Source organism: Diachasmimorpha longicaudata, chromosome 10 (assembly GCF_034640455.1).
Source record: "Diachasmimorpha longicaudata isolate KC_UGA_2023 chromosome 10, iyDiaLong2, whole genome shotgun sequence".
In the NCBI taxonomy this organism is placed as follows: domain Eukaryota; kingdom Metazoa; phylum Arthropoda; class Insecta; order Hymenoptera; family Braconidae; genus Diachasmimorpha; species Diachasmimorpha longicaudata.
The window spans coordinates 2,100,133-2,109,690 of record NC_087234.1 but is presented as its reverse complement, the minus strand read 5'-3'; the positions used below and the strand labels follow the sequence as shown (position 1 = coordinate 2,109,690).

General features: G+C 35.5%; 1 protein-coding gene across 2 annotated transcripts; it reads right to left on the bottom strand.

The window, feature by feature from the left end:
- Positions 1-291: 291 nt before the first annotated feature.
- On the bottom strand, positions 292-8,692 carry LOC135166715 (tubulin alpha-2/alpha-4 chain-like). Of its 2 annotated transcripts, none has more exons than XM_064129260.1 (8): positions 8,573-8,692; positions 5,455-5,677; positions 3,678-3,979; positions 3,450-3,542; positions 2,015-2,200; positions 1,689-1,937; positions 851-1,014; positions 292-761 (listed from the first exon to the last, which is right to left on the bottom strand). In XM_064129260.1, exons 1-8 carry the CDS (start codon positions 8,573-8,575, stop codon positions 638-640), a joined length of 1,344 nt encoding a protein of 447 aa, XP_063985330.1. In that variant the 5' UTR covers positions 8,576-8,692; the 3' UTR covers positions 292-637. The 2 variants fall into 2 exon arrangements, with proteins under 2 accessions (XP_063985330.1, XP_063985329.1); XM_064129259.1 differs by lacking the exon at positions 8,573-8,692 and adding an exon at positions 6,586-6,744 and having other exon boundaries at positions 293-761.
- Positions 8,693-9,558: the final 866 nt, after the last annotated feature.

Below are 9,558 nucleotides of genomic sequence, written 5' to 3'. Positions count from 1 at the left end.
GAATTGGCCTCCGGGTCGACGGTGAAGGGAAGGGTGAGATGTTCACCACGGGGTAGCTTCCACAAAATTATTTCCTACGCAAGACCTGAAAAGCGCGACTTTGCTGGGCACGCAACGCCCAACATATTGATTACAATTATGAAAAATTATTATTGCATTTACTATAAATTTTTTCATGACAAAAATAGTCCTCCAAAAATCTGTCGATGATTCCGAAGATTTCTGAAAGATTTTCGACAGACAGAAATTTTTCTAACCCAGGGTAATTGTCATCTACGAAAATCAGCATCTCATCTAATTATTTGTAAACAAATTTATTCAGCCAGAAGACATGTAAATGTCTTACAAGAACAATTATTACTACGGGCATTATCATATATTATAATAGAAACATTCTTTATGGTCTATAGATAAATTGATTCGACTTGACAAAGCATTTCATTCCTGGAACGTATAATTTTCCAGATAAACTACTTTTCTCTCTCAGTGCACTCGAGATAATTAATGAGACATGAGTAATGGTAACTCTGGTGATAGCTAATGTTGACGATTTGTGAAAATTTGAAGACTTCCACGCGAGAAAATGTTTCAAGTATTGAGGTTTGGGGAGAGAGAGAGAGAGGGGAGGGGAGTTAATTTAGTACTCGTCATCCTCGGTTTGGACGGTGTCCTCTTGTACCTCGCGATAGTCCAACTCGAGGGCTGCCAGGTCCTCTCGAGCCTCTGAGAATTCTCCCTCCTCCATTCCCTCACCAACGAACCTAATTAACATTCAAGTAAAATAAGGAAGAGAAGGAAAAGGAATTATGAGACGAGTAATTTTGGGGGAATAAATATTGAAATGATTTACCAATGTACGAAGGCCCTTTTGGAGTACATGAGATCAAATTTATGATCAATTCGTGCCCAGGCTTCGACAATTGCTGTTGTATTGCACAGACAGCAAACTGCTCTTTCAGTTCGTGCTAAATCACCTCCGGGGACTACGGTGGGTGGTTGATAATTGATTCCTACCTGATAAAGTCGAAAAATGATTAATGAAGTGACGTTTATCTATATAATTTGTCTGTACAACAGAAAGATTTTGTAAAAAGTCAGAAAATACTTTTTGGATTAACTGTTATCGTGCGAAATGTTTTTAAAAATTATATTTATCGAATTAATTACTATCAAGAGTTCGCCTCGCTCTATTGTAACCAATACTAGAGCATATGCATCAATAGAAAAAACTAATTTTATCAAGAGAATTTTAATAACGATAACTATCATTAGGTGAATAATTTTCAAATGAAAGTTCTTCTATAATGAACACCAGTTACGTCTTATTTCATTGAAAGAAACAGAAGATCTCTACAATTAAAATTTTTTTGATTTATGGAAATAAAAAGATGAGAGTATTTGCTTTCTTCCCAACCAAAAGTTTTTTGTCTGGAAATTTTTAGTTCAAAAATGTATATTCACCAGAAATTTCTGATTTTCTTTTTTTTTCAGAGAAAAATGGGCCTGAAATTGGTATTTAAGTTTGATTTATCCACGAAATTCGGAATTTTCAGTGCCAAGATATTCTGCAATTACAGGGGAATTGCGATACGATAAAAACTTCAGCGATTTTGGACAAAAATGCTGACAACAATTTTCAACAGCGAACCCAACAGCTCCAATCATCATCAGATGAATAAATTATTTACTTTGAAACCAGTGGGACACCACTCGACGAATTGCACATGCTTCTGCTTCTTGATCATTGCAATTGCATAATTAACATCCTTAGGAACCACATCCCCCCGATAGAGCATACAAACAGCCATATACTTCCCCCGTCTGGGATCGCAATTAACCATCTGATGATTTGGTTCGAAACATGATGCTGTAATATCCGCAACTGTTGACCTCTCGTGACCCGCTTTATCTGCCGACAGAACTGGAGCATACGTGGCCTATTGTGAAACCAAGAAAATGGTATAATCAGGTCAACGGGAATGTTGTTCGATTTTAAATTACATGTTCCACTTACCAATGGGAAGTGAATGCGAGGGTACGGGACTAGATTTGTTTGAAATTCAGTGAGGTCAACGTTGAGGGCCCCATCGAATCGCAGACTCGCGGTTATGGATGAGACGATTTGGCCGATTAGTCGGTTTAAATTTGTATACGTTGGTCTCTCGATGCTCAAGTTACGTCTGCAAAGCTCGTAAATAGCCTGCGCCAAATAATATTTATTGCAATTGAGAGCTGACTTTAACAAAGTTCATCGATATTACAAAATTTTCGAACAGAAGGATAATTGATGATGTAAACTGTAGAAGTTTCATTACTTAATTAACACTTTTAGAAAAAAATGAAATTTCATGGAGATTTAGCTATCAATTGTCAATGCAATGAGACTAAATACAATTTGGGGATTAAAAAATTATAAAATGTAAAGATTTACTGAAAATTCAATGTTATTTTCAAATTTTTGCCGTATATACATGAAGATTTGTTGATTAATTTAAATTTACACACACATATCAATTCTTGAAGTCAAATGACGTTGAATTGTCAATAAAATCCGAAATTTCATGATTTTTTTCTAATTTTCAGGGGAAAATGAAACGATAATTTACAGTTTTATTTAATTTTTCAATGAAATTTTGAACTTCTAAGATGTTCTGCTATTTTAGAGCAAATGCGACACGATAAATATTTCCGGAGTTCGCCCCGACAGCTCAGATCAAATAATTAAAAATATACAGCCGATATTCATAACTCAACAATAATACTAATTTGTCGATATACATATTTTTCTTTGAATTTATAAACTAAATAGTAATCCTCATAGTGATTCTATTCAACATAAATGTTGCTCAGATGATTCACTCTCTAAACAATGATTCATCTATTCCATATAAAATTCACTAACTATTAACAAATACTAGAGTTGAATATGAACAAGTGAATAGTGGCTAAGAGTTAACAAATGATTCACTTGATTAGCGAATGTCAACTCAAACAACCTTTATCAAATACACATCCTTTAATTATTAACAAATGAACATTTGCTGGAGCCAACTGAGTCCCAATCTCCACCAAAAATCCATTCGTTTGTATTAACTAATCCGTTCTATCATTCCACCTGCGGCTCGTTTTCCACCCCCCACACTCCCCTAAAGTCTTTACCGCACTTGTTGCGCTCATCAAACTAATCTTAAAATGATAAAATTCAACCGTTGGATAATGTTAAAGGTAAACATCGCCTCAACCTCAGCAGAAATGATTTATCGCCCTTTTTAAATTCTCTTTTTCTTTTTCTCCAGCGAATACATTTTGTTGAACCCTCCCCCTTTGGATTATTTCATTCCATTTCAATTGCCAATTCATAACTCAATGTGTTGTTCCATTTCAGTAGTGTTTTAACTCCTGAGGGGACTTGAAACGACTATTCATTTCGTAATTTCAATATTTCTCACCTGATTATCGACAATAAACGCCACCTCACAATGTTCAAGGGTAGGGTGTGTGTAAAGAATGGCATTGTACGGCTCGACAACGGCAGTGGACACCTGAAAGCCATATAATCCTTGAATGCACCTTTCATCATACAAGTAAAATTGTCCCTGTTAAAAATTCATTCTCACCATGAGCTTTACCTTGGCTCCAACCTCCCCATGAGAAATAAGAAATAAAACAAGGCTTACCTGGGGGGCTGGGTAAATGCTAAATGTGAGTTTGCTCTTCTTGGGATATTCAACGGAGAGTCTCTCCATGAGTAAACTGGAGAATCCAGAGCCAGTACCACCTCCGAAGGAATGAAATATGAGGAAGCCCTGGAGGCCACGACATTGCTCCGCTAGTCTGCGAATTCGATCCAGGGTTAGGTCAACTATTTCCTTTCCTATTGTGTAATGACCCCGGGCGTAATTGTTTGCCGCGTCTTCTTTTCCGGTTATTAACTGCTCAGGGTGAAATAGCTGTCTGTATGTGCCTGTTCTCACTTCGTCTAAATATGGGATGGAAAAAAAAAATTGTTACTCAATTATTTAGTTGAAGGCCCGGTTGGATATATTGAATTATCTGGAGTAGATAGTTTTTGTTTTTATATTTTATTTGCAACTTGTGGACAGTCCTGCGTCAAGTAGAGATGCACAGAAAATTAAAATATGTTTAAAAAAAAGTAAAAAAAAAAATTAAAATGATAAAACCCGGCTTTTTAATTTATATGTTCGGATAATTGCAATAAATGCAAAGCCGGTAATGCCTGATTTTAAAATAGCGTGAGAGGAGGGGGGGTGTCTAACGTAAATAATTTCCTGAGGAGTACAAGGAGAATTATTTAAAAATATCATTCTTTGAAAAATTATTAAATATGTTTAGCAATTAATATCAATAGTCTTAGTCTATAATGTGTAGAATCCTGGAAATTGACTGTCATTTTAGCGCATCAGGTGAAGGAGACATATTCAGAAGGTACATCAATCTGTAATCAACAGGTGAAGACCAATTGTGAAATATGGCTCTCTGAAAAATTTTTAAATATTGTTATAGTTTTTTAAATTACCATAGTCTCACCGTAAGGTTGTTAGAACCCTAGGAATCGGAAAAATTTAATTGAGGTGGTTATCAACGGTCACTTTATTGTGAGAGAAGGGGAGGGGTAGGCAAATTCATGTTGCTATGTGCTGGATTTAAAAGTGACAGTTCATGACCACCTCAATTAAATTTTTCTCATTTTTGGAGGTCTAGACATTTTAGGGTAAGACTAAGGCAATTAAAAAATTTGTAAAAATATTGAATAATTTTTCAGAGAACAATATTTTAAAATTGTGCTCCACGAATGCCTCAGGCACTCATTTACTTTCAGAGCCCTCCCCTGTCCTCCGACAAATCCGGCATTACCGGCTTTGCATTTATTGCATTTATCCTAACACATAAATCAAAAAATCCGAGTTCTATATTTTTTAATTTTTTAAAACCTTTTTTCTCAGCATATTTTCATTTTTTTGTGCACCTGCACCTGATTCAGGACTGCACACAAGTTGCAAATAAAATAGACGAACAAAGACTATCTATTCCAGATAGTTCAGTGGATCCAACCGGACCTGAGCCAATTTTTCAAATCAATTCTTTAAATTTTTTTCGTGTCCTAAAAAGAAAAGAAAAAATAGTTGTGCCAGTATTATCATTCAGGAATTGTCCAGTTTCTTTTGCTAATATATTAACAAAGTGCTTCAAAATGGTAATGTTGAATCCATTTTATCCTACAATTTTATTTTTCGAATAAAATTATGTTTTTATTTTTATTTAAGTCCCTGCTATTTGGAAGCAATTAAGATACATTATTAATTTATTAGCGATACAGTCACTTCTTCTTAATTTCTTCCTTATTGTCCTTATCCCTCAGACTAGTCTAAAAATTTAAAAAATAGTTTTGAAAAAAAAATAGCAAAAGAAAGTCAAGAATTGTTGGAATCTTGCCTACAACGGTCGGTTCCAAATCAACAAAAACAGCCCTGGGGACATGTTTTCCAGTGTCACTCTCCGAGAAAAATGTGCCAAAGGAATCGTCTCTCTTGGTTGATGTATCGTCACTCGGCATCTGGCCATCAGGCTGAATCCCATGCTCCAGACAATACAACTCCCAGCAAGCATTGCCCATTTGCACTCCTGCCTGGCCGATATGTATCGATATACACTCCCGCTGTTAAAGTAACATTCATCACGTCAGTCAACTTGTCCATGATTTTTTTATCTCCGACATGTAGCAATTGAATCGGGGAGGCCGGGAACTAGACTTTTACCATTCACTGGACTCCATTTATCTTTGTGTTTCCTCAATTTAGAAGTTTCGGATTTATATCGCACCGTTCAATCTTAAATTACAGTCGATTTCTGTTAAGTATTAAATTATCTCTGTAAGGGAAGATTTTATGAGCGGCAAATTCAACCGGAAACGATGTCATAAAAGAGCCTGGAGCCAGGTGCCTGGAGTGAAAAATTCTGTTTAAATTACCGTACCGTTTGATAATTGTGTTTTAATTGTATTTGTTCGGGGAAAATTAGCGTACGACTTCGCGAAATTTGGCAACTATTTAGTAACAATTAGCCAACTATTCGAGACAATTAAGCAACTGTGAGGTAATTTTTACTGAACGGTAGATTAATTTTTTAAAAACGATCAAAATACGGTGAGATCTGTCGACGATATTTCAGAAATATTGAGAACCTTCAAAAACTGATGTTCGCAAGATCTCTCTGGTGATGTCAAAAGATATTTTAGAAGATCTTTCGAAGAGCATTTTTGTGTAGAAGTATTTTCGGATGAATTTTTTAATAATATTTTTCAAAATTTATTCAAAAAATTTTCAGAAAAAAATATTGTCGTCCGGAAATTTTCTAAAAAATTATTTTGGATCGCCAGGGAGATCTTTTGAAGATCTTTCTTCGATTCTTCTCAATATTTCTGAATGATCCTCGACAGATAATAATTATTGTTAGCGGGTAGGCAAGTGCACATGTTATCTTATCGTTTTGGATTAAAAAAAAATAGAGGACTTTCAATATTTGCATTCAGAATGAGAAAGAAACCGAGATAAAATTCGTCTTTACCTTCTTCGCCATTCGCTCATTAATAAAAGCCATTTTTCAATGAAAAAACAGTAAAAATGGGATGATTCAAAGGAGAAAAGATAATAATTTTCAACTGATAAGATCGACACGCTCGTACTTCCAGTAAAACCACAACTAATGTCCCTCACGTTACCCTACATGTCTCCAAGTTACTTCCAACACCTGCACATGAAAAGTCTGTTGAATGCCTTGACCTAGCCCGAAGGCATCAATAATCCAGGAAACTTGGGTAAAATAGCTGAAGCATTTCTGTTTGCCATATCAGCATTGTTAACATTAGAGACAATGGATATAAGTTTATTCCGATCGTTTACATGCAATAGTGTGGCATGCAACTCGTAGGAAATCGATTCCAAAGGTTGTCGAGCTGTAACCATAGCAGCTCGATCATATCTGCGTCGAAGATATGTATTTTTGTGGATGGTGATTATGATAAGGATGATTATTATCATTCTGGGAATTCATTTACGACTTTTTAATGTCCGGGTTGAGCGAAATTTCACTTCAATTTTCATATTCGGTAATCGATTTGTTGTATTTTTTAACAAAAGGGCACGAAAAGTTTGGAGTTTTCCTTAGAAGAGATGAGATGTGGCCGACATTGTGCCGAGGGTGAGCCGACATTGTGCCGAGGATGAGCCGACATTGTGCCGAGAATGGGCCGACACTGTGCCAAGGATGAGCCGACATTATGCCGAGAATGAGCCGACATTGTGCCGAGGATGAGCCGACATTGAGACTTTTTAAAATGGCTTCTGTGATTTAAATATGAATTTTGTTGAAGGTTTTCTCCGATAAAAAACGAATTCCAGAATTATCGCTTGTTTCAGAGTCGATGTAAAAGTCAGTAATTGCTAATTTCAAAAAGTTTATTTAACTATCGATTGGTTTCTCCATATTGTTGGCAAGTTTTTATTGATACGGTTGGGGTATAGCTCTAGTCAACGCCTCATCAATAAACTGCAGGCTTATGATAGCTTCATTATAGTGAAGTGACAAAGCGAATTCACGTCACAATTTATGTCAATTATAATTTACATTAAAATACACATAGAGTGCTATTGATTAATCATTATCACTGGGTATCATAATTATTATTTTTGTCGAAAATTTGCGAGGGAAGAGAGATTGGAAACCCGCGATTTTATAGTTATAGTAAATAATGGAAAACACAGCAAAATTCATATGAGTCTTGTTATGATCCTGAACGTAACGGTTATGTGCGAAAATTATATGCGCACATATTACTGGAATATATATATATAACATATGAGTTAGTAATATGTAGGGTCACATGGCACAGAGAGAAAAATTCTTCAAAAATGACCTGTTTATTCCGTAATCTGTCAAACGAAACGACATTCGGTCAAAATTACTGAACAGTTACGCATTTTTTTCAGTGAACTTTCAGGAAAAATTTCAAAACGGTTCCGGAAAAGTATGAAATGTTCAGTGAAAAAATGCGTAATTATTCCGTCATTTTTACTGAATGCTTTTCCCAATGCTTTTCCAATGACAGATAAGGAAACAAGGACACGTAATTTTCAATAATTTTCCTCTCAATGCAATTGATGTAATTCGCACTAAAACTATTTCAGATTTAACGTAAAATTTACCGTCGCACATGTAAAAAAAAAATGCTTGAAAAATGACGTGTTTATTCCACAATCTGCTAAACAAAACGACATTCGGTAAAAATTACTGAACAGTTACCCATCTTTTCAGTGAACTTTCAGTAAAAAATTCCAAAAAATTTCTGAAAAAGTACGAAACGTTCTCTTCATTTTTACTGAATCTCCTTTTGACTGACAGATAACGGAATTTATTCTCTCCGTCCAATTTTCGTCGATTGACATATACATATATCTGTCAAATTATCGCTATGATATATGCTCCAAACATGTCAAAAATCGTTTCCTCACAATCATTTGGAGACATTAATTGTCGTGATAGAAATGGGACTCACCATTTTTTCAAAATGAATATTTCCGTCAACAAGTTAGTATATCCACTCTAGGTGTGCACGGACTAGCCGTCTGACCAGTTCCACGTCCAGATCACTACACTACCTGGCATATTAATCGAGTGATGCCACTGGGATACGTAGCACGAACCTTTCGAGCACTATAGTACACGTGGATTCGTGTAGATTAGCATATCTTCTATCTGTTTTGCCTGCAGTGCAGTGTACTTTTAATGACATACAGATTCGTGCTTGGTGATGGATGCAAACAATGGGAGAAGGTCATTGGCACTTTTGTAAACAAGGGCATTGATTCGGGGAATACAGTTTGCAAATCTAATAATTCACTGTTTTAGTTGCGTAACTTGCAGCATAAATTTTGATGAAATTTCCCATACATTTCCAAGTTTCCATCATAAATAATAGGCGCACTGTACTTTTGTCATAAATGTTAAACAATTTACGACTAAAGCACATCGAAGGGTAAATTACACCGTCATTATGTCATGGAGATGGCCGAAAATTGAGGAAAGTTCCCCCTAAGAAACAATTGTATTTGTCGGAATCATAATTTTCGTCTCCAGCCGCCAAAATCCAAATTAAATTGAAAAAATCGTGAGTCGTCTCCAATTGAACCAATTGAATGTCGTTGGATGTATTACGCTATCTACATCTATTTGTATATTATCTGTCTGAGCAGATCTGGGCAGATCTGGGCGTAACATTTCTCAGTCGATTTCCCAATCGGTGAGCGAACTGCCGTAATTTTTAGTTTCGTAATTTTTATGGAATATTTCTCGTCGTACAGCCAGATGGTATACTATGAAGGGATGAAATAATGTGAGAGGAGTTACAGAATTATTCAATCTATTGTTCGTTAGATTTACTACGCATTATGATCTTAATTATCCAATCTTAATCTTAATTATTATTACGGATTAATTATCTTAATTATGTTCCGAGATATCCGCGTAAAATCAAGTGATCCC

Excerpts from the sequence above, each read along its gene's own strand:
- LOC135166715 (XM_064129259.1), bottom strand. The coding sequence starts at position 6,618 with ATGGCTTTTATTAATGAGCGAATGGCGAAGAAG. Across the intron at positions 1,938-2,014 it reads CTCGCATTCACTTCCCATTG|GCCACGTATGCTCCAGTTCT; the intron begins GTAAGTGGAACA and ends GTTTCACAATAG. Across the intron at positions 1,015-1,688 it reads GGTGTCCCACTGGTTTCAAA|GTAGGAATCAATTATCAACC; the intron begins GTAAATAATTTA and ends CGACTTTATCAG.